The 24,784-nt window shown below is 40.8% G+C and overlaps 1 protein-coding gene across 2 annotated transcripts in view; it reads left to right on the forward strand.

Annotated features, from left to right (window-relative positions):
* LOC149314608 (very-long-chain 3-oxoacyl-CoA reductase-like) overlaps positions 1 to 24,784 on the forward strand; it is a 65,745-nt gene that overhangs the window by 8,402 nt on the left and 32,559 nt on the right. For both annotated transcript variants that reach the window (XM_089521473.1, XM_089521474.1), the window contains exons 2-3: positions 18,261 to 18,307; positions 23,288 to 23,363. In XM_089521473.1, coding sequence (XP_089377599.1) covers positions 18,261 to 18,307; positions 23,288 to 23,363 — 123 coding nt within the window. The remainder of the gene's footprint in view (positions 1 to 18,260; positions 18,308 to 23,287; positions 23,364 to 24,784) is intronic.

Raw genomic sequence — 24,784 nt, forward strand, 5'->3', positions numbered from 1 at the left:
TTCTTCATGCCCACACAGTATCTGATTTGTATGGCTATCTTAGTATGTAAGTGATATCCATTCCCTAAATACATCTGCCATTGTGTGTGCATGCATGTCTGGTGCTAGAAATCAGAGATATGAGAAGCACAAACTAAATTCTTCCAGAAACCCACTTAAACTAAATCAGTTGATCTGTGGGATAGATAAGGCTAACCTGATCCATGCTTTCATCATCTCTTGACTTGATTTCCCCCTCCTCAATCTAGTTAGTTCTTACTGTCTTGTCATGTGAAAGATTCTGGTACTTTTCCTTGGGTAGTATGCTCATACCTGTACTTCTGGCTGCTGCCTCTGAGAGTAAGAGTCCTTACTTGCAGTTTATCCTTTAACTTGCATTCAAGCTTGTTCTTAATTTTTTTTTGTTTCTGTTCCAGGAGAGGGTGTGTGCAATTTATAAAGGTATAGGTATTTGTACTCATTAGCCATGCTGCAGGCTTCCAGAAGAGAAACATTTTGAGCAGACGGGCTCAGCCTAGAGAACCCTATAAAAATCTCCTCTTTAGTTAGTGTTTAGGAAGATGGATCAGGTTTCTTTCAGTAGGAAATTATGAGATCATAGTGATGTCATTTTTTTTTACTTAACTGCATACTGAACATGAACAATCTATCATTGTCATTCTGTGAAAAAACCATGTCTGAATACTTCCTTTCTTTGCACCTTTAGCTGAGTAAGAAGGCAAGATGAAAGTTATTTATTTATTTATTTATTCTCACAAAGTAAGCTGCTGCTGTGGTGGTAGCAATTTTATCTAATCTTGAAGTGATTAACACAAATGAAGGGCATTGTGGGAATGCAGAACCAATAGGCTGCCACTTTGGTTTGCAATGATTATGTGTATTTGGCATTCTACTTGGAGCCAGCAATTGTAAGGCAGCTACAGTGGAGCCTTGGTATCTGCTGGGGTTTTGTTTGAGGACCATTAGTACATATCAAAATCTGTGGATGCTCAAGTCCCATTAAATACAATGACATTGTATATAAAAGGGCAAAATCAAGGTTTGCTTTTTAAAATTTATATTTTTAAAAAACATTTTCAAGCCATGGATGGTTGAATCCATGTATACAGAGAGCTGACTTTACTAAGATCCTTAGGTGGCTTGTCAAGTAGTTCTTGTTGACATCAAAAAACTGGTTTTGATGGTGAATCTTCCAACTCAGATTTTACTGACACAGAAAGCAAAACATGGACAAAAAGAATATGTTTCATTAATATGGGAATAATGCAAATAAGACTCTTGTAGAGTGATGGCTAGGATTGTTGGGATATAGAGTCACAAGGAAAATACACAATGTGGGTTTTAATAGTAACCAGGCATTAAAGGGTTACTGTGAGCCATAATGATTTCGGTAGGCATTTAAATAGGAATTGACATCAAAAAGATAGCCAACAATTGCTGAAAAGTCCTGTAGGATGCCACCAGTCTGAAGAGTCCCTCAGGAGGGTGGCTGGATCCTTGGTGGCACAGAGGGAGAGGCAAGGCCTAGTGGGCCCCACGGAGCCTTTGCTAGAGTAGTGAGGAGCATTTCACCCCAGAGTGGGTTGTTACTAGTGTGGATGGTGTCAATGTATATATTGTTGTACACAGTGGAACTTCTAAGAATAAAAGCCTCATCTGAGAGACGTTTACAGGGTCTCTTTGCTTGTTGAGAAAGGGAGAAGTGTTTCTTCAGATCACAATCTGCTGATTACAGTCACGAAGGTGGAAAATGTGGTGCCACACGTTGATGTATTGCCTCACGCGCTGCGTAGCAACATCACAAGCGTTTCAACAAAGATGTCCATAATTTAAACTAGAAAAAGGATCTGAAATGCTTTGCAAAATAAGTGCTGGAGAGTTCCATTACAAATGTATTTGTTATCCACTTTCACAATTTGAGAAAACATAACCAGAAGCAGTATTGTGTCAGCAATTTTCTAAAAATGGTCAAATACTAATTTAATACATGTGTACCATACTATTTATAGAGACTGTATATAATAGAGCACGTGTAGATTGAGTAATGGGCACTTGCTTGTTACCTAGCAGTTCCTCTAAATCCCTTAAATGTATTATTTATGGAAACACAAAAAGTGATCAGTATAATGAGGAAATTGCTACATTGTCATGTTTGTTGGCAAAACATTTAAGTTTGAAAATTTCCCTTTGAGAATGTATCTTGGCTGCAGAATGAAGCTTTCTATATATTGTTGAATAGCATCCTCTGTTGGCTAATTTGTGAAATGACTGCACTGTTAAGTATACATCGCTGTAGTAGTTTAAAAAACAGTAGCATTTTCTGCAGTTACATAATTTTGATCAAACATTCAGCACAACGGTGGAGGGTAGCATTGTTGTAGTTCCAGCTTCAACTGAAATGCACAAACAGTGTTTTTAAAATGTAACCTGCTGTACTTGGTTTCAACAGCTTACCATTTAAATTAACCCCACTTGCTACATTTGTTATGTGCTACATTTCATTTTATTTCAGACTTACTTAGGCGGGATACATACCGCCATATAGTACGTCTTCTATACGTACTAGGGTTAGGAAGGGGCGGTGCTTCCGCACCCCCCTAACCCTAGTACGTATAGAATACGTACAAGATGGCGGCGCCCCTTCCACATGGGCGCCGCCATCTTTGCGTATCGGACGCTGAGCGTCCGTACGCGTCGCGCCGCTTGTGACGTAGCGAGCGCGCCCCTGGCGCCTCGCTACGTCGCAAACGCGACGAAAAAAGAAGCTCCATTTTGGAGCTTCTTTTTCGGTCCGCGCGGGAGTCGGGCCGTGTGAAGGCTCCGGCTCCCCCGCGGACCTACTGGCGGCGGCGGCAGAGCGCCGCAAAGTGGCGGTATGTACCCCGCCTTAGATAGCCTTTTGAGGGGAAGGCAGCCTCTTGTGATAGGAGGGAACAGCCTGTATTGTGTGGCTGTCTCTCTGTGGATTTCATATGGTTTTCCATGTTAAAATACAAATGCCAGTCAAATTCTCCAGAGTTGCACTCATGAAGATTCATGTTTAAAGGTGCACTTTTAATATCCATGACTTTTTCACTTCATTTTTTGTGGTAAGGCAGACAGAATTTGTAATTACTCTATCCTTCCCTGATTAATCTCACAACTCTCTCTGGTAGAACCCCACCACCACCACAATACACCTACTTCTCTGACCTGTGGCAGCATAGTCTGATAGACCCGAATGTTGTCATTTGTTGAGAATTTAAATGACTGTGGATGGGAGCTCCATTTCAGACTAAAGTGGATCTGAATCTGTACAGGAGTTGCATGTTCTTTTGGAATATGTGTGGTATAAAATCTCTTGTGTTCATTTGACAAACAGTTTGTGAATAGTATTGCCCATTTCTGCTTGTCATCTTCTACCAGATTTTCTTAAACCTGAAGTCACTACAACTTGAGATAATTCCTGTCTGTCCATTTCTGAGCTGAAAATGAAGCAGTGGACCATTGAGATGGTCATAATCCCAATTGGAGTCTGGCCTTTCTACACTCCTAGTACAAGTTTAGTCTACATTATCTGAAATGCTTGGGATCAGAAGTGTTTGGGATTTTGGAACATCTTAATTGTCTAACCTTACATAATGAGATGTCTTGAAGATAGGACCAAGTCTAAACACAAAGTTCATTTACACCTTATACAGATAGCCTTAAGGTAATCTTATACAATACTTTAATGCTTAAAACAAAGTTTGTTTACCCTGAACCATCAGAAAGAAATGGTGTCATTATCTCAGACACCCATGAGAAATGTTTCAGATTTCTGGATGATAAGAGAGACTCAATCTGTAGTCCAATAAAGTGCTCAGACTTTTTGTGGCTATTTAAAAAATCAACTCTGTATTCCCCGTTTGGATTGAGGGGAAGAGGGCTATTTTGTTGTAAGGAGTACCACAGCTCAATACCAAAATGGCAGACATTGCAAATGTAAGTGCAAAAAAGTAAGTGTTCCCATGTATGAGAAAGCTGCTATCTTGGAGTCATCTTGTTCAGTTTTATTTCTCACATCATGAAACAAGATTTGGACAGTTCTGTTTTGGACAGTGCTTTGGAGAAGTTGCTCTTACAGAAAATGAAAATCATTTTCTTTTGATCGGGCTGAATAATACGGGGCTTCAGCGTCCACACTTTTTTGCCAACCATTTGGGGTGGAACCAAACCCCTGTGAATGGGAGATTCCACTATTTTTCAAAACCTGTGGTTAAACATTCCCCAGGAAGTAAATTGGCTGAAACTCCTAGGCACAGTTACATTGTTTGGAGATGTGTGAACTTGTGTCTTTCTTCTATTTTTACTAGAGACATAAAACTTTTGGAACTTTTGAAGCAATGGAAGAGGAACTTTTCTTTCCATCCCACAGAAAAATAAGAAAAAAATTGGATAAATTGAAACAATTGTTACATAAGCATCCTGTACAGATTGAACATCACTTTGTTACTTTAGGAATGTTAGATGTATTATGTGCTTAATATGTACATTTTTGGCATAAAATTATGTTTGGTATATTAAAGTACAGTTCAGTCAGGCAATAGTTTAAAACTAAATTCCCTATGAAAAAAATTTGTAATATATTAAGCTATAAGGTCCTGGAGTGTGAGGATCCTTGGTTTTGGCACTTTATAAGGAGCAGGCTAACAATAAATAATAAAATAAAAAGCAGAAGTTGTCTTCTCTAATCTTGCCTAGTTTCAGGCACACATAATGTATTCATTTCCATAAAAAAAGAAAAGGATACCAAGACCAAGAATTGCAGTGATCAGATTATGTGCATAAAAGTCTTCCTATTGTACAAATATATACTGTAGATATAATAATTTTGAGGAAGTAAATAAATGAACACCTTATTTACAAGATTTTTTTCATATTTCCAAATCAATTTTTAAACATTTTTTTTTTGAAATTTCAATTCCCACTTCACCCCCCAAAAATGGGTTGAGAGACTCTTTCCTGATTTTTTCCAAGACTTCACATCTGTTTTGAACCCAGTTCCCTCCTCAGCTTGCAGCAAATCCTGGTACCCTGTGCTCATTTTGAGCTAGACTCATGGTGCAGTTGCATACCATCACAGACCACTCCTTAATTTTAATATAGCAAAATGAAAAAAAAAAACTATTTGGCCTTAGTGTTTATAAGTAATTCAAGCATTCTAAAAAAAAAAAGTGATCATGAAAATTGTTCCTCTCTGACAATGGGTATCTCTTCAGATGTGTGTGATAGTCTGGGATGGAGGTAGTTGCAATTGGCAAAAATGAAGTAGCTGATCTCTGTCTGAAATCTTGCTGAGATAGAAATGCCTATGTCTTGTCTGCATCACTAGAGATTGTAGACTGGAATAATTTTAGTTCCAGCAATATGGTGGAATACAATATCTTATCAAATATTAATCTTTCCAGTATTATATTTTACAGTGACAACCTTTTTCATCAAAGATTTTCCATGAGACCAGTCAGAAGTGGTTTACCCATGGCAACCTCTGCACATTACTAGCAGGAATTAGCTGAAGTTCCACTGGCATTGTCCCTTGAGAGATCCTCTTGCAGTATTCTTTTTTCCCTACTTTTACTGCTGCCCAGTACCTTCTCCATTACCCTGATGAGATGTTTGGCACATTTACTTTGGCTCCTCAGTAGAAACTTGCTGACCAGCAGGGTTGGTAAAAGCAGTTTAAAAAAACCCCCAAACAAACAAAAACCCTGGGGCATCTGCTGAGCCACTGACCTGATTGGGGGAGGAGCTACCAGCAACTGGCTCTGTATATACTTGCTGCCTCTATCATTCAGGTTTCAGTCTCAGATTAGAAAGCAGAAGATGTGCTGTGTTTGAAGGGGATCATCAGTTACTTTTACTTCTAGTGGGGTATTTTAAAGAAGGAGACCTAGAGTTCTTTTCAGTGCTTACTTAAAACTACTGAACATGATTAATGAGGGAGCTGCTGCAGTCACATACAACATTTGTGGTTAGCTACATCTGCAAGTAGTGCAAGTTGATAGTCTAGTTGGTAGAGAAGGTGCAGCTGCTGCAGGCCTGGGTATCTATACTTCAGCACATTAAAGAACAAGAGGTTTTCTTGGACAGAACTGAACAAACTGTCCTGGATGGTGGATGCATAGGGGAAGTTTTTGGGGAGGAGGGCAGTTCCCGTACACAGACAGACATTTGCAGGAATATGATACATAGGAGTAGGACAACCAGGAAGTGATTTGTAAGCTTGCAGCTACAAAATTGATATGAAGCTCTCTCCCTTATCAGTGATGATGAGGAAGAACAGCAGGGCTAGTCCACAAGGAATATGCAGGAGACCTTGGTAGACTCATCAATGGGAATGGCTGCTGCCAAGCCTTAGGAAAGGCGGGTGTTGATGGTGGGGGGGCGTCATGCTGAGGGGTACAGAAACAGTGGTTTGTGGGCTTGACAAGATGTCTCGTGAAGTGTGTTGTCTCCCTGGGGCAAAAATCCATGATTTTACAGAGATTGACAAGATTTGTCCAGCCTACTGACAGTTGCCCCTTCCTTTTGGTCCATGTGGGTACCAATGACACTGCAAGGCACAGCCTTCAGAATATAAGGGTTTATTTTGGTGGGAAGGTAAAAGAGCTGAATGCACAGGCTGTTATCTCTTCTCCTAATTAAAGGTCATGGTCCAGGAAGGGAGAGAAAAATAGCAGAGTTGAACAACTGGCTCCGCAGATGGTATCACCAAGAACAATTTGGATTTTTGGGCAATGGCCTGCGGTTTCATAAGAGGGGACTTCTGACAAGGGATGGGTTGCGCCTCACACCAGTTGACAGAAATGTTCTTGACAGCAGTCTCAAAAATTTGATCAGGAGGACTTTAAACTGAGTTATGTGGGGAAGGGAGACAGTATACTGGAGGGCAGCTCTTCAAGGACTGAAGATAACAGCCAAGCTGTTATAGAGGGAACAAGGCAAATAATGCAAGGATCCAACAGTGACATAAAGAAAAACTTTACCTAGGCGGCTAGGGGGATGGCTCATGGTCTTAGATGTCTCTACACTAATGCACAGAGCATGGAAAATAAACAACTTGAACTTGAACTCCCAGCACAGCAAACCAAATGTGATATAATAGGCATCACTGAAACCTGGTGGGATGACTCTCATGATTGGAATGTAGTAATAGAGAGTATAATCTTTTAAAGAGAAATAGGCCACACAGGAAGGGAGGAGGTGGAGTATTATATGCCAAGGAAGTTTACACATGTGAAGAGATCCAGGACTTAAATCGAGGAATCCAGGTGGAGAGCATCTGCATGGAAATTGTGGGAATCTACTACAGACAGCCAAGTCAGACTCAGGATTTGGATGATGCCTTTCTAGAACAGATGACAACACGCTCAGAAAGGCGAAATGTAGTAGTGATGGGTGATTGCAGCTATCCTGATGTTTGCTTGAAGTAGCCAAAAACTTAAGTTCCAGCAAATTACTTATTTGCCTGGTAGACAAGTCTCACCTGTAATATTGTGTCCAGATTTGGGCACCACAATTCAAAAGGGTGTTGAGAAACTGGAGTATGTCCAGAGGAGGGCGACCAAAATGATGAAAGGTCTGGAATCCATGCCCCATGAGGGAGGTGGGACTTAGGGAGCTGGGTATGTTTAGCCTGGAGAAGAGAACATTAAGAAGTGATATATGATAGCCCTGTTTAAATATTTGTCTTACTGAAAATGGAGGAAGTTTGTTTTCTGCAGGTCCAGCAAATAGGAACCAGAGCAATTGATTCAAACCACAGGAAAAGAGATTCCATCTCTAAACTTTATGAAGAACATCCAGCCATGGAGGGAGAGATGCTTATGTATCTCCCAATGTAAAATGCTTTCGAGAGAGACCTTAGAGCAATTGCCTGTGATATATACAATGGCCTATTTGAAGCATGAGTAAACATGACAGATGAAAATAATTTTCATTGGAATGCGTTCATCTGCATCTAAACAACTTTTTTTTAATGGTGGAATGGTGATCAAAGGTTCTTATGCTTAATAAGTAAAACAATGATTTGATTCCTGAGATAGGAAGAGGAATTTTCCTTATGCCATATTGACTTTTTTTTACCAATCTAATTTTCTGTTTTCTAAAAAATGTTCACAACATGCACATTTAATGTGTCAGTAACCTAAATCACTATATAGTCCTCCTGTTGCAAACAGAATGTATACAATAACCTTTTTTCTCTTTCACTGTGAAACCATGGTGGCAGTGCAGTGGCACAGAATTGCTTTGGTATTCTAGTAGTGTAGCCAAACCAGACAGGTTTGCAGCACACTGGTCTATTTTTAGACTGTAGGTTGCCATTTTTATCTTGTGAAAATATTCATCAGTGCCTGTGTGACAGAATATCAGTTTTTGTAAATGTATCAGAGACTACATTTTCCCTTCTGCTTGTGTTCTATGTTATTCTTTGCAGTATAGCTCAAGGTAGGGGGAAGAGATTCCAATTTGGATTTCAATTCATGTATTAAATTTTTCAGTTCATAGATCTTTATGTCATGTACTTCAGTCATTTTTTTTCCTATTGGCAGATGCTTATGCACCTCTGCTTATTGTCTGTTATGGCTGCACCGTTCTAGTATTATACCCATACTAAAAGTGTGGAAGGGAAATTAGTGGGTTCAGATTTCTTAGCTATAATTGAACCTTCTAGAAATGATTTGAAGGATGTTAGCCAGCAAAGTGAAAATCATAAGAAAAATGGCAGCTATCCTTACATATCTATCCTTTTTTAATATGCAGTGAAGCAGACTTGTCTGCTCTCCTCTTTTCTCTCTGTTTTGCTATTCACACATGCTTAGTAGCAAATTTTGCTGCTATTTGCCTTGCCTTTTGTAGGCAGACATGTATGGCTATAGTAGAATCCTGGCTAGAATAGAATCCTGCTCTTTTCCAAGTTGAAGCGCTTTTTTAAAATTACATTTTTTATTGGACACATGCTGCTGCAATCCACAAATCTCTTTCTCTAGCCTTTCTTTACCATGTTCCCAGATTTGATGTTGTTTTGAAAAAGTCCAGCTAGACAGATGATGAGTAGGAAAAGGGGTGAGTGGACAAGCATTAAAAGCCTTTGCAAAAAGGAGCTTTACTACCAGAGGTTTTGTTAACTGAGGTTCGCCAGCATAACTTGAACAATGATTGTATAGTTGAATTTATATTTAGCATATTGTGTGCCTTCAAGTTGTTTCCAACTTGTGGCAATCCTAAGGTGAACCTGTCATGGGGTTTTCTTAGCCAGATTTGTGCATAGGGGTTTGCCTTTCTCTGAGCCTGAGAGAATGTGATTTGCCCAAAGTCAGCCAGTGGGTTTCCATGGCTGAGTGGGATTTGAACACTGGTCTCCAGAGTTGTAGTCAAACTCTCAAACCACTACACTATATTGGTTCACATTTAGCATATAAAAGGGCATTAAAGAAATGGTTAATAACTATGCTCAAACATTGCTTTGGAAAAATTTACAGGCATCAAGGGCAGAATTGTCAAGATGCTTAATAACTGAAGGGGCAAACAGAATGTAACATTTTTTAACCTCATTTCTGCCACATCTTTCTTCCAAAATGGCACTTGAGATGATTATTAAGGAAATCATATATATATATATATATATATATAGAGAGAGAGAGAGAGAGAGAGAGAGAGAGAGAGAGAGACCGAGACCTCAGTATCAATGCGACTTAGGTTCCAACCCCAGCCCCCCACGGATGTCAAAAAACACAGACACTCACAGCCCATATTATTTAGTGGCAGTGACATGAATGTGCATGCTTCAGTGTGTGCATGTTCAGGGCAGGGAACTGTCCAATTAAAAAGATTGTATGTACAACGCTGCCATCATTGAATAATATGGTGTGTGGGGATCTTCAGGCAAAAATCATGGACCAGAAGCCTTCTGATATGACAGGTCTACTGTAATTTAAAACATAAAACCAGACTACTTAAACATGGCAAGATAAAAGCACATCAGCAAGAGGGATGGGGATGGGGATGGGTAACTGCCTTGATTTAAAAACAACTTTTTTTAGTGACAAAACAAACAAACAAACCCCCCCAAAAAAGCTGAGCAGCTTCATTGGTCTGGAAATTCACAGCGTGTGAGTGGCTTCCCCACCAAATGTCTCTTTGAAGGTCGTGCAGCAAAAGCTGCTGCCACACTGCAGAAGTAAAGCAGTTTGAGATCACTTTAACTTCTATGGCACAATGCTATGACATTCTGGGATTTGTAGGCTTGTGAGGTATTTAGCCTACCCTGTCAGAGAGTGCGGGTGTCTCCATCCAGCAACAAATACCAGAATTCTATAGCTTTAAGCCATGAAAATTAAAGTGGTATCAAACTGCTTTATTTCTGTAGTGTGGCAGCAGTCTAAGAGGTTTATCACACACAGGTTTATCCAGCTTAGATCCAGGATGACTCCTGCTTCAGCTATGCAAATTCATGTCGTAACGTGAATGTTTTATCTCTCCTGGTTGCCCTTCCATTGCCCTTCTGAATTGAGGGGGAATCGAATCCAAGGCAAGTCACATGATGCAGATTCAGACAAAGCAGAGTGAGTGCGTATTGTATTACCACACTGGTGCATACCATGCGGATTCAGCAATTCAAATTGGGTCCCTTGTGCATGCTCAATGGGGGTCTGAACGCATCCTGAACCTTTGCACTTCTGGGCTGAAGAAGGGAGCCGGGTTCCACTTTCACGTGAATGCTAGCCTCACGTGAATGACTGCTTCACGTTTCTTCCTCCCTTCTATTTTCCTATCCCTGGCAGCCAAATTCAAACAGGGTCTTCCATGTCAGAGCCCCCTTCCATTTCATCCACATCTACATCTAACCACCTGTCAGTCTCCTCGTCTATTTCATCTACATCTACATCCTCCTGTCATTCTCATCTATTTCATCTACATCTACATCCTCCTGTCATTCTCCTCAACTATTTCATCTATATCTACATCCTCCTGTCATTCTCTTCACCTATTTCATCTACCTTCTCCTGTCATTCTCCTCATCCATTTCAGCGACATCTATATCTGTCCTCCATGTCTGAGCCCCCATCCATTTATTGTTGTTGTTGTTATTATTATTGAGGAATAATAATAATTATTATTATTTTTCACTGCAAAATAATCAGTGTAGAAGCTGAAGGTTTACTTGGAAGTAAATCCTTTGGACCTGAATTCTAGCCTCACGTGAAATATTGCTTCATGTTCTATGGGCTTTAGAGTCTATCTTGGCACCCAAACTAGAACTCTTGAGATCGAGTCCATCTTGGCACCCAAACTAGAACTCTTTTTTGGGAGATTGGGTCCATCTTGGCACCCAAACTAGTGCACTTTCTCTGGGATATATAGTTCATTTTTTCCAGTCACACAAGGAGCATTTCTATAGGAGACATGATCCCCTGTGTCACCCAAACTAGCACTCTTTCTCTGGGATATATGGTCCGTTTTTTCCAGTGACACAAGCAGCCTTCTCCAGGGCATCAGAAACAGCTGCTTTTCCCCTCCTTGCCAGCATGTCTCCTGTTCACGTTAAAACGTGAATACATTCATTCCCCAGTAGCTCTCTGCCCTTTCCCCAGCATTTCCACTGGATAAACCATATTTCCCCTTGGCAGCAATGGAAGTGGAGGGGGGGTGTTTTGTCCCAAGAGCGATGCTATGGACTTTGGGTGTAGTAAGGCCTCTGGCTCTCGGGAACACAGCCAGAACAAAAGACTTGTCCACAAATTTCTTAAGTTTTTAAAAGCTTTACTGGATATAACACAAATAACACAAAACTGATTTCTTCTTTTTCTTACTATAGTCCTTTCTAAATACCTTGCTCTCTTCTTGATGTACTCTATCTTTCTTTGAGGACTATCTTTCTTCCATTGTGGACTTATCTTTTTGTCAAAGGAAAATACTCTCTCCAGGTCTGACTTGGCTGAAATCTTACTACACACTGAAAATAACTAGAGGGAGACAGTATGAGACCCTGGGATTTCCCACAATCCTTGCCTTTCTTAAAGCTGTAGCTCTTTATTTCCCCTCCTAAACTAATACATAGAAAACCTATTATAATCTTAACTAAATATATGTCTCAAGAGCTTCAAAGATGCTCTGGAGGCATGACAGGGGGAGTACCGGGAGCAAATGGGGCAAAATTGCAGTGCAGCATCATGGGAAATGTGGGACCTTGGAGGTTTGGGGGGGTGTACTGGGACAGAAACAAAGTTGCATTCCAAACCAGATCAAATCAGAGTGAAATTGAAGCGAACTTGAAAGCGAATTCCATGAATTCGCTTTTTTCCAGAATTATCAAAATGAGGAGTCACTTTGGAATCACTGCGGAAGCACCATGGAAGGAGAGCTCATAGAAAGGAATCGCGTCTGATAACACATTCATGTTATGACGTGAATTCACATCATGGACCCGCAACCCCTCAAAAAACCTCTGTGTGATAAACGCCAAAGAAAGTTCTCTCAAAACTCAGGGATATTTGGAAAAAATGGTCTTCTGGATAGCCTGGACCATTTATAAATACAGAGTGAATTGTAGTAATTCAAATGATATATAGCTGAGGTATGGCTCATTATGGCTAGAATTCAAAGGTATAGCCATGTTAGTCTGAAATATTGGTATGCATGCATCTTAAATTTATGAAAACATATGCTACAACTTATTTCTCTCAGTTAGTGCTACAAGATCCCTTTACCATACTTAGGACAGATAGATCTTCAGAAATTGGCAGAATCTGCAAATTTTGCTCACTGCTAAAACCTAGTTATTTTGTGAAAGGGATGATTCCAGGTGTATACCTGAACTGGGGACAGCATGACACCATCCAGCACAGGTTGACTTTTTTTTTAATTTGATATGCCTTTCAGCTGGTGAGTAACACTTGTTGAGTGTCAAGCCTTCTTAAGACTAAGCTTCATGCAGCCCATTACTGATATCTCAGGCACTGGTTCAGAACTAGACCAGCATCTGATTTAGATGGCAATGAGAGAGATCAGTGTCATCAACATAGTAATAGCACTAGTGTTTTCATTTATACATTAAGGTATAATCTCTGGTGGGGACTGGAAAGTATTGTTAGCATTTGCAATCTGTAGGTTATTCTTTTTTCCAATATTTCTTAGATTTTCTTCTTAGATTTTCATTTCTTCAGTAAAAGACTGTATACAGTCGGCCCTTCTTATATACAGATTTTTTATATACGGATTCAAGCATACACGGTTTGAAAATGTTCCAAAAAAGTATAAAGCTCAAATATCAAACCTTGATTTTCCAATTTTTATAAGGGACACCATTTTGCTATGTCATTATATTTAATGGGACTTGAGCATACATGGATTTTATTATACATGGGGGATCTTGGAACCAAACCCCAGCATGTAACAAGGGTCCACTGTACTCATGTAAATTCAATTTGTTCCATTCCTGTCTTCTTTAGGTCACTCACCTCAAGGTATTGCAATGTTCATGCATTGCATTTTTTGTTTTACTATGTCTCCCTTCCCCTGGCTCATGTTTCTCACATTTCATGTCCCTATAATATGTGTTGTGCAGTTTTAGACCTTTTTCACCTCTGAGCACATCAGCAGCTGAATGTCCTTTCAGCTTGAGCCCAGTTGCATCATTAGCCAAAGTGCTGCTTGTCCTCTGCTCATCCCCAGCAGTTCATTGGATGCCTTCCAACCTAGGAATCTTACCTTCTCAAATGATCTCTTGTTTTTGTTTTTTGCTATTTCATCATAGAGTTTTCAAGGTAAAAGGCTTCAGGAATAGTTTATCATTGCTTTCTTCTGCACACTGCTTACAAGCATTAGCTATGGTGCCACTGTCATTATCTCTGAGAGATCACCCACCAGTGTCAATCTTCTGCTGGTGCTGCCCAGTAGCTGTTTGGCACATTTTGTCTGACTTGTCAGCAAAAGCCTGTCTGACATGGCAGATTCTACCATCAACACTGTGACTGTCAGCATTGTGTCTTGCCACACAGGAGCGCACAATCCCACCACCATGGAAAGGTACTGCCATGGCGGGCTGAATACTGCCACAAAGAAGACCCTTTCTGAGAGCCACTCAACTCACTGCAGGGTGGGCAGTTTCAGAGATTATCCACTAAACATTTTAATGTTTTGGTTACTCTATAGTGGGAGGTGGTTCTCCATAGACAGTACTCATGGGCTTTGAAGGTCCTTAAAGTTTAAAAACAGCACTTTGCATTAAGCTGGAAGAGAGAGGGTGAACCAATGTATTTGGCATTGCATGCATAAATTCATGATGTGTGTCATTCTGAGGCCACACACAGAGAGAAAGGATTTTAAAATTTGTTTCTTTCCTTTAAAAAGTAACCTCTACTCTGTTCTATGCAACACTGAAATCAAATGCTTCCTGGACATGGATGGTGGAGTGGTGGTAGATTGTAGACTGTTTAACACTTGGCTCTTGTTCTTTCCATGATGGCTAAATTATCCACAGCACTCCACCCTTTCTGGGTTTGCATATATTCTGTGGCTGATCATTTAAAAGTGGTTGGTCTCCTTTGGAAATTGTGTGTTTGATTTGTAGAGAACATTGATCAAGATCCAGAGAAGAAAGGAGGGCAAGTGAAAAAGATGCTTATATAAGGCACCTGTGGTGAATGTTCCTTCTCATTGGCGGGTTACACACCGCCATGAAAGTACGGACTCAGTCCGTACTAGGGTTAGGAAGGTGCGGTGCTTCCGCACCCCCTAACCCTAGTATGGACTGAGTCCATACAAAATGGCGGCCCCCTTCCACATGGGGCCGCCATGACGATGTCACGACCGCGCCGCCTCTATACGGGGCGGCGCGGACGTGATGTTGTCGGTCCGCGCCAGGGCACTTAGTGCGCCCTTTCCGCGGACCAGGAAGGAGCTCCGTTTCGGAGCTCCTTCCTGGTTTGCGGCGCCGCTTTGCTTCGCTGGGCGCAGCCATCAGATGGCTGCGCCCAGCGAAGCAAGGGAGAAAGGGGTCAAGCGGCCCCTTTCTCCTCCTCCTTCTCCCCGCCGCCGTGGGGTGTCCTTGGGGCTTGAAGCCCCAAGGACACCCCTTTTCAGGCTGCGGGGAAGCAGCATTTTGCCGCTGGTGGCGCAGTGGTTAAATGCCTGTACTGCAGCCATTTCACTCAAAACCACAAGGTTGCGAGTTCAAGACCAGCAAAAGGGCCCAAGCTCGACTCAGGCTTGCATCCTTCCGAGGTCGCTAAAATGAGTACCCAGACTGTTGGGGGCAAATTAACTTACTTGCTAATTAGCTTACTTGCTGTTCACCGCTATGATCTTTGGAATAGCGGTATATAAATAAAACATATTATTATTATTATTATTATTATTATTCCCCGCAGCCTGAAAAGCGGCGGATCGGGGCCTCAGTGGCTGCCGTTCTGGAACCTGAGGCCCGATACACCGGGGAAAGGGGTGGGTACAGCCCGCCCCAAATAGGTGGTCTGTAACCCGCCATTGTAGCCCTCAATGTCCCACACCAGTTAAAAGCTTGCTGAAACCTCTGTGGCTTTAAGGAAAGATACACAGAACAGCCATGGAGAAGAAATTCTACTTGTATATTTAATTGTGCATTTCTATTTTTCTGGATGCAATCTCATTTTTCTAGATGCAGTCTCATTGATTGCATGGGTATGTTTTTCATGTAAATCCAACATGTCATACTTTGGCTCAGGGGTGACAAGGAAAGAAAGGAGCATATGAAAAATCTGAGCGTGCCAATTGCACCTTAAATAAAAAGATGAGATTTAGACGCTCGGATTTGTCTCATTTTTTGTACCAGATCTTCTGTTCAGTAAATATGTTGTATTAACTGCTATCTTATTAACTTGCCGAGTCCTTATGCTTACCATCTTTGTTCTTGTTAAAATATGAGCTGGCATGTGTTAGACTGCATTAGTGTTCACTTCTCAGGACTTCAGTGGCTTCTAAATTTGGCATTGCTAAACTGGTTCCCTGTTTGCTTGAATCAGTTGGGAATGCTATTTTTAGCAACAAAAGGGAATTGAAATAGCAATTTTCTTTCTGTCTAATAGATCCCAGGAGGAATACAGATGCAAACACTCTGTCACTGCCTATACTCCCCTTACCCAAAAGTGCACAGACAAAAGGCAGCTGTCATACTCTGCAGCAGTATTAATTTTTAATCAATCAAGTGTTTTCTGCATTCAGGTGTTCGGAGGGAAAACAGGTCAGGAAGAGAATCTGAGTGGAATAACTAAGCATTCTGTTTGGTGGGTAACTGTAGGGAATAGTGAGTAGCTAAAAATAGCATTTGCTTCAAGCGATCCTCTAGTCTATTTTTGATACTTGATTTTGATAAGGTTGATTGGGCTGTTACTAAAAATACATTTCTAGTAGCCTTTAAATACACAGTGGAGTGTTGTTGTTTTTTTACCAACACATGCTAAAATACTTTTATGAACTGCAGATAATCCTTGAAAAAAGTATTGGTTAGTGCCAGTTGGTTAAATTTAATTGGTTAAATCTGACAGTCCTTGATATCAAGCAAGGATAGTCTGTGTTCATGCTATATTTTGTTCTGCGAAAGGAGTAGTAAGACTTCAGTTTAGCTTTCATGTTGTTTTTGGTTGCCTTCAAGTCATTTCAGACTTATGGTGACTCTAAGGCACCTGTCACAGGGTATTCTTGGCAGATTTGTTCAGAAGGGGTTTGCCCTTGCCATCCACTGAGGCTAAGTAAGCTTGATTTGCCTAAGATCACTCAGCAGGTTTTCATGGTTGATCTGGGATTTGAACCCTTGCTTCCAGAGTTTTAGTCCAGTGCTCAAACTACTACACCATGCATGGTTCTCTTAGCTTTCATAATGTTTTGTACTGGAAGCCTCTCTTAGTTTTTTATAGTGTCTTGTAATGGAAGCCTCATAGTGTTTTGTATTGGAAGCCTCACACAGTCTATGGAATCAGAGAATCATTTACCATTATATTAATGCCTGTTCACTTTTTGTTCCATACTTTCCACTGGACGATTTAAATTTTTCACTCTTGCTAAAAGCTGCTTTAGATTCAGATACTGGTGGAGTAATGTTATGTGATTGTGTTGGCTTCTACTTGAAGATGATAAGAGAGAGAAACAAATCCCTTCCCAATTCAGATTTTGAACTTCTCTAGCTTTGGTGATAGTGGTACACTGGTGATAGCTATTCGGATATTTTGTTCTTTGTAGTGGAAACCATTATCACAATGCAAGCCTAGAATTGATAAGTAATGTCTAATAGAATATTGCAGTCTTATCTGTGTGTATTTAAATACAGGTGTAATCCATAGTATGGGTTTGCAGTAGTATGATATACTTATTGAGAATCTAGACAAGGAAGTACTGTATATGAATGCACACCAAATAGGAGGAGCTAATCTATTTGGAATCATACAGATAGGTGAAGTGGTTAAATGTATCTGTCAGCATAAAGTTGCTACAGAGTGGACAGAAGTGGCTTTTATATTGCACATGCAAAATGTATTATTTATTTATTTATTTATTTATTTCAATCTTTATATCTCACACCCTCTATTATAAGAGGATGCCTTTTTTACTTATCAGTTAATAATTAACTTATACACTCATTCGGATTAATGTCACATTAATGCTCAGTGTGTGCAATGTTGTCTGAAAACAATCCTGCTTTTGCAGGATTTTCCCGGATTTAAACCCCATTTTTTTTGAATGAGATTTGACTGCTTCCTTCCCATGTGATAAACTCCTAAAACTTCAAGAGACCAGGGCTCAAATTCCAACTCAGATGCACAAACCTACTGTGACCTTGGGCAAGTCACACTCTTTCAGCCTTAGAAGTGGGCAGTGGCAAAGCCCCTCTGAACAAATCTTGTCATGAAAGCCCTTTGGGTTGCCCTTAAAAATGACTTGGAACTGGAAGAGAGTTTTACCCTAAATCCGTTGCAAAGAGTTTTAAGTCTTTTGCTTCCTGGTTTAGCTTAGCCATATAAATGTGCATGTTATTTGAAAAACTATATGATTATTCTGTATAAAATTAATAGACTAAATTAAATCGTAATCAAGAGAAGACATGGGTGGAACCATATCCTTTTTTTCTTCTAGAAACCAAATCACCTTTTAAAAATCACTTTTTAAAAGTCAAGTTGTTGTGTTAAAAACTTATGAAACCTTAGTACACACTGTGAAATCTTAACACAGAGTAACACCTCTCTTATTTCTCTCTTCACTTTCTATAGTTATCACAGGAGCTACTGATGGAATTGGAAAAGCCTATGCAGAAGAGGTAAGGTATCATTTCTGTCATCTCTCCATCCCCTCAGCAATGAGGATATGTAGCTAACCATAACTGTGGTTTGTGTCATAAACCATTTCAACTTTGCTAACAATTATGCAAATCATCATTTTTTCATGTGCAGTTTAATTTGAAATGACACAGTATATGTGTAATCCACAAATTTTTACTCTTGGTTAGCTTTAGAAAATAGAACAGAAAAGATGAGTTCCACTGTGCAAATGTAGGTTGCTGTGCCTAAGAAAGCAGTGGTCAAAAATGGTGCCAAAACACCAATTCAAAATGGTTGTATCTGTCAGTTTTATTAATTATTAATACACCTAGGGGTGTATGTGTGCATTGCAGTCTTCTTTCCTAAATTGCTTGGTTTTGTGCTGGTACTGATGGTCATTGCTTTTCTCACTAGATAAGATCCCCACACCTTGTAGTTTGGGTTATGCTCCTCCTGCTCACTCCAGATAGGCAGGAAGAAAAAAGAGACCTTCCGGTGATCCAACATGGGTGGAGCTAATCCCAGAAGGCCAGTCTTGTCCTGCCTGTTACTCCAGTAGGATGTGTTTGCTGTTGCTCTGCTTCATCTTCACTCCAGCCACTCCAGTCCTTTTCATTCTCTTGTTTCTCTTGCTGCCTTGGAAGGATGAAGAAAGATTTAATATTGCAAGGGCTCCCAGGATAGGAAAAAGGTCCTGGCTTTGCCAATGACTCTCCCTCTCCTCCAAACCTGCCCCCCTTTTCACAGTGGGAGCACAGGTGACTTCTGCAAACAGCTTAACAGCAGCATGGGAGCTGTGGGAACAGATAGTGAGGGAAATCCCCTCCATGTCTGTTTATCCACATCACTTCCGCCCAGCCTGTTTCAGGCTGGGGGGGTTAGGGAGGCAGCTGGCCAGAAGCCATGGGAAGAGTTTCTCTGCAGCACCTCTGCTCAGTCCAAAGCAGCATCAGGGGTCAGAGAGGCAAGCCAGCCATAAGACACAGGATAAGGGGTGAGTACCAGGGGGCCCCTGTCTATGCATCTGGCAAGGAACCTTTGCTAGAGCTAATGCCCTCGCTCAGGGCAGTCATTGCCAGGAGGCCTCTACCATTGCCACTGCAGGCATTATGTCTAGCATAAAGTTTGGAACCCTGCCAGGTGGAGAGATAGGAGGATAGGCTATTGGTCTCTCCCTTCCTTCCCATTCCTGGCCCCAATGGCACCCAAGACCCAGAAGGTGTGTGAAATCCCATTGCAGCCTGGGAAACACAAGGTGGTGTTGCCAGGGCTCCTGCCACAGTCCCTTTGAATTCTTGTGCTGAGATGGGTGGAAGGAGGCAGAGGACTCCTTCTCTGGCATGTACAGTCGCCATCTTGGCTGCATGGATATAAAGGTAGCTGGACAGGGTCCAGCAGAAGCTGAGGGAAGGGCTTTGGCATCCAACTCTAAAATGGTCTTCTTTGGCTGCACCCGCAAAGAAAGCAGGAAATGGCATCATGCCTTTGCCAGAGTGAGCATGGCCTCTGCCACCTACTGTTTCTGCGAAAGCATGGGTACAAATCTTCCTACATTCCTTTCTCAAAAGGGTGTGGGAGAACACTTATGGGAAGAATGAGGAAAGAGTTCTCTTCACCCCCAACTGTGTTAGGCTCCCTCAAACTGTGGCACTCTTGAGGAGAGCAGTTGAGGCCCTTGGCCTCTCCTTTCCATCAGAGATGATCCTTTTTCAGGATCCAGAAATTTCTCAGGGAAACCTATGCAAATAGGAAGGGAGTTGAGGAGCAAGCCAGCCTCTATAATGCAGCCAGGTTACTAGAGTTTGCCTGAGACTGATAGGGCTAAGCTTCAAAACTCCAGCTTTGAAGTTGGGGGCTGTTTAAATAAACAAATAAATAAATAAATGCCCAGCTGTTTAAATAAATAAATAAATGCTCTGTTTATATCTGGGCTAAACTACAGGCCATATGCAGCTATCTACCCATGAGTAGGAATGGCCTTCAGCCACTGCTGACTCAGGATCAGTTTCCTCACTTCCTAGAAGAAGCTACTGCCCAGGCAGCCTTCCTTTGCAGTGCAGTAAAGGAGGAGAGAGCCCCCACAGCAGCAGGGGCAGGGGGGCTCAGATTTAGAAGAGGTACTGGTTAAACTCTTCCTGTGTTTATACTATAACTGTTAGCTCATGAGTTTGAGGGCCAGCACTGTAGTTCTTCCTCTTCATGGATATTCTGTTTCTGCTCATCTCTCCCACCCACCCACCCCATTTTTATCGGAACAGAGGAGATGCCTGGAAATTAATTTAACAGGGGAAGGCACTAGCCATAAAAGTCACATGATGTCTTTTCTTCCCTCTTCACAGGCCTCCATCCCTTCCTACATTATGGTCAGAGCTGTTTTGTCTTAGTTAGGACAACCTAAGATACAGAATGAGCACATGATTGTAACCTCCCTTCTGCAAACTGATGCTAGCCTTAGTACCTCTCAGTTAAAGCCCTAGAGCATCAGCCTTAACAACACTGATTTGTTTACGGTCTAATAAACAGGGGGACTCAAGCAAGGAGAAATATATTCTTCTTCTCTGGTCATGACTTGGTGGATCTGTAGTGCTTGCACACATTTGGGGACCTCTGAGAAAATAATCTCAAACATAGATGTATAATGGATTAATGAGACCAGCCAAGCTCCACTTTAGGGGCACAAAGGGGTTCAGGTTGCTGATATGAAACACAGGGAACCCCAGTCAGCTAGTCCTCAGGAGACCCCTTCCCTTCCCTTCTTTCAGAGGAGAGATGTCAGTTTAAGGGAAGAAAATAAGAAATACAGTTTTCTGCTATGAGAAGGTTTTAGAAATAGAAGTGGTTAAGAAAATTCTTAATCACAGACAAACAAACAAACAAACAGAAACCCTGATCCTGGCCTACCCTAAGGAGTGCTGGCATAGGGATGGTTCATAATGCACATAGTTCTGCGCTATGGGGAGCAAGTTACATTGCTCACTGGCTGTCTCTATCTCTGTCTAGCTCCTTAATATAGTCTGATATGCAAATGAATTATTTATGTTTTTCTGGGGCATTTGGCTGTCGTAGTAACTGGGGCTAGGCGTGGGGTCACCAAAAGGTCTCTTTTTTCTTCCTGCCTATCTGGAGTGAGTGGGAGGAGCATAACCCAAACTACAGGATGTGAGGCTTTTATCTACTGGAAATGGTCCTATCACAGGTAAGAGCCAATGTCCCTTTTCCTTACTATAGAGAAACTATCCATAAACATGGCAGGCTCTGTGTCATCATTAAATATAATCAACTTTATTTTTAGCAAATAACAGTACACAGTTGGACTTCCTTTTTTTTTAAAAAAAATCTTCATCTTTGTTAGTTGTGAGTCATCATAATTACTATAAAGTGTTGTTAGTTTGAATAATCTGAAACATTTGCTGCAAACCCATAAGGGATGGGAAGAGAGAGAAGCTGTAAAAATTTGTAGTGCAAACTAGTTATTCCAGAATTCCCTCTTGATTAGAAGGATTAGAAGTGCAGAAGCCTGGGCCCCATTAGCATATTCACCTCTCTGTCTGATCCTGGACATTAAATGGAAAGCTTCCAATACCTTCTAGATTCTGACCAATTTTGTGGTAACCAAAATCTTGGTGTATTGTTACAGTGTGGGCAGAAACCTGTTCCACACAACAATATATCCCTCTGCTTTTCATCTGTAGCATTTCCAGCTGTACAGCAAAACAACTAGTAAGTATCATGATGCAAATAAAGATGTACAGTAAGTCAGTGTCGGAAGGTTAATTGCTGAGGCTTGACTATAGTACCCTATCAAAATGAGCCTGATGATTCATAACTTAATTCTTATTGTCCCAATTTTGTTTTGTATGCTCTTCAATATGGCCGATTATGGAATTCTAAAAGAAATTCTTGCTTAAAGGAACTTTAATGTACTGTCAACATGTTCTGCCTTTACGTGTTATTTTAAGCATACCAATACATTGGACTGATAGACCATGGTTAAACTTAGCTGTTTGGTGGTAAGTCTCCATTTAGAACAGAGTGGGCAACTGAGGCAGGATTGGGAGGCAGTTTTTTGTCCCATGGGATCTTCATAGGTTCCCCCCCCCCCCCAAATGGTTTGGAGGTCGACTCATAATTTTGAGTGAAAATTCTAAACTGCTTTCAGGCAGTTATGTAGATACGTGTTTATTGATTGTTTAAGTTGGGATATTCATACTTTCTTAAAGTAAGATTTTGAAAAATTGTTATGTGTGTATATTTATTAAAGTAGGCTCTGAAAACTGTTTGGCATGTGAATTGCTGCTTCTGGAGGATTCTGAGGGAGGCAGTTCACCCTTCTTTTTCTTTCTTTCTTTCTTTTTTTTTTTTTTGAGACAGTAAGGGTGGTTGGGGAGTCTGGAAGAGCCGATGGCTGTGAGAACCACTGTGGGGAGTCACATGCAGCCCAAGAACTTCACTTTGCTTACTCATATTTAAGAGATTAATCCTTTATTCTTTGAATTCAATATCAAGATTTGGCAGACAAGTTATGGAATATGTGTATTTCTGCATTTAAGAATTTGATAGGAAGTTTTCAGAAACTATATTGGTGGTTCTCAGAACCTCACTGAAATGTAGATTTCTTTATTTACACTTCCATGTGTGGCACTGTTCCTTTTGTGGGCTGCTGTCTTTCAAGAAACCTACTAATAGCTGCATGTCCAGCTTACTTATGAATTAAAGATGTTTTCTTGGACATGCAATGTCAGTATAATCTTATGATTATTGTAAGGAACCTCTCTCTTAGTCCATGTTTGTAATTGTTTTTTTCTCTACTACCTATTAATTATAGTTTAAGCCAAATACTGGATTAATGGAATCCCATAGTTCTTTGTTCAGACAAAGAAAACTTTTTCATTTCTTGTATGAATAGTGATACTGATATATAAAATGCTACCATAGTGTTATACTGACTATCTTGAATCCCTCACCATTTATTTTTTCAGTTAGCAAGGCGTGGAATGAAAGTTGTTCTTATCAGCAGATCTCAGGAAAAACTGGATCAGGTTGCCAGAGAAATAAGTGAGTAGTTTTCTTGATGAGTATATGCAAAACCCGCAATAAATTTAATTTAACACTTTAAACCAGGTGTTGGGAAGCTCAACACCTTTAAGAGTTTTTGAATGTCAGTTCTCAGAAGTCTTAGTCAGCATAGCCAGTGATAGGGAGTTGGAGTCTAAAGCATCTAGAAGTTTAAGATTTCCCCATTCTTGCCTTAAATATGAATGGTATATCAGTATGCAAAGGGATCTTGTGGCACTTTTGAGACTAACTGAAAGAGAGAAGTTGGTAGTGTGTATCTAGGAAGCAGATGCTAGTCTATGGCAGGCAGTGTAACAATGGCAGCACCCCATGTACACAGGCACTGCCATTATTATGTAAGTTCTTTTTCCTCCGTAGGGAAGCCTCACGGTTTGGCAGCTGCAGCTTCCCTCTGGAGGAAATCAGGTTGCTGGCAGGATGCCCTTTTCAGTCGGCCCTCCTTATAGGTGGGCTTGCCTTCTGCGGCTTTGAGATCATGTGGAAGGCAAGCCCAGGTAGAAATAATGGGGCACGTGCTTGCACCGCGTGCCCCGTGCGCCACCATGAGCACATGCCTCATTATTTCCAATGGGGTTTGAGCATATGATCTTTTCCCCATACGCGGGGTGTGTGTGTTCCGGAACGGATACCCTGCGTATGGGGAGGGCAGACTGTACCAGCTTTTCTCTTTCAGTTAGTTTCAAAGATGCTACAAGATCCCTTTGCATACTGATTTTCCAAATTAACATGTCTCAGAATTTTGTGAATGGAATAGTTTTACTTTAAAAAAAAGTGTTGATTGTACAGTGGGTCCTCGCCTTACGCGTTCTTTATAGTGTAATAAGCAAGTCACAGTCTTAAATTATAATAGCCTTTAGAACTTGTTATCTAGTTGGGGAACAATGAAGCAAAACTAGATCACCTTCAGATTATTTTCAAGTTGCTCCTCTAAATCACTGGTCCCCAAACTGTGCTCTTTATGGGGTTTTGAACTTTAGCTTCCAGAATCCCAGACTATTGGCCAACATGGCTGAGGCTTCTGGAAGCTGAAGTCCAAAATCTATTAAAGGGCACGGTTTGGGGACCACTGCTCTAAATGCTGTGACAAGTATAATGTTACAAATCTAGCTCCATTGAATGGAATTAGTTATGTTACAAGCAACTGAGTTTCATAGATAAATACAAATGTTTGACTTCCATTCCTATGTCATCTTAAGGCTTTTAAAAAGATACAGCTTTTGATTATGTAGAATAAAACAGCTATTTCTCCAATCATACATCTGCTGAGCTGTTGAAGTGCCTTCTCCAGATAACAGTCTGGATCCAGGAGCAGTTAATGTTAGTAGTATTTTTCTACATTGAACTGATAGGCTAAGAAAAGTTTGTGTGGACTACTTACAGTCTGTGGATTATCTACCTCT

This window comes from Sceloporus occidentalis, unplaced genomic scaffold (genome assembly GCF_023333645.1).
Source record: "Sceloporus occidentalis isolate IW3139 unplaced genomic scaffold, rSceOcc1.0.p SCAF_4, whole genome shotgun sequence".
Classification (NCBI taxonomy): Eukaryota; Metazoa; Chordata; class Lepidosauria; order Squamata; family Phrynosomatidae; genus Sceloporus; species Sceloporus occidentalis.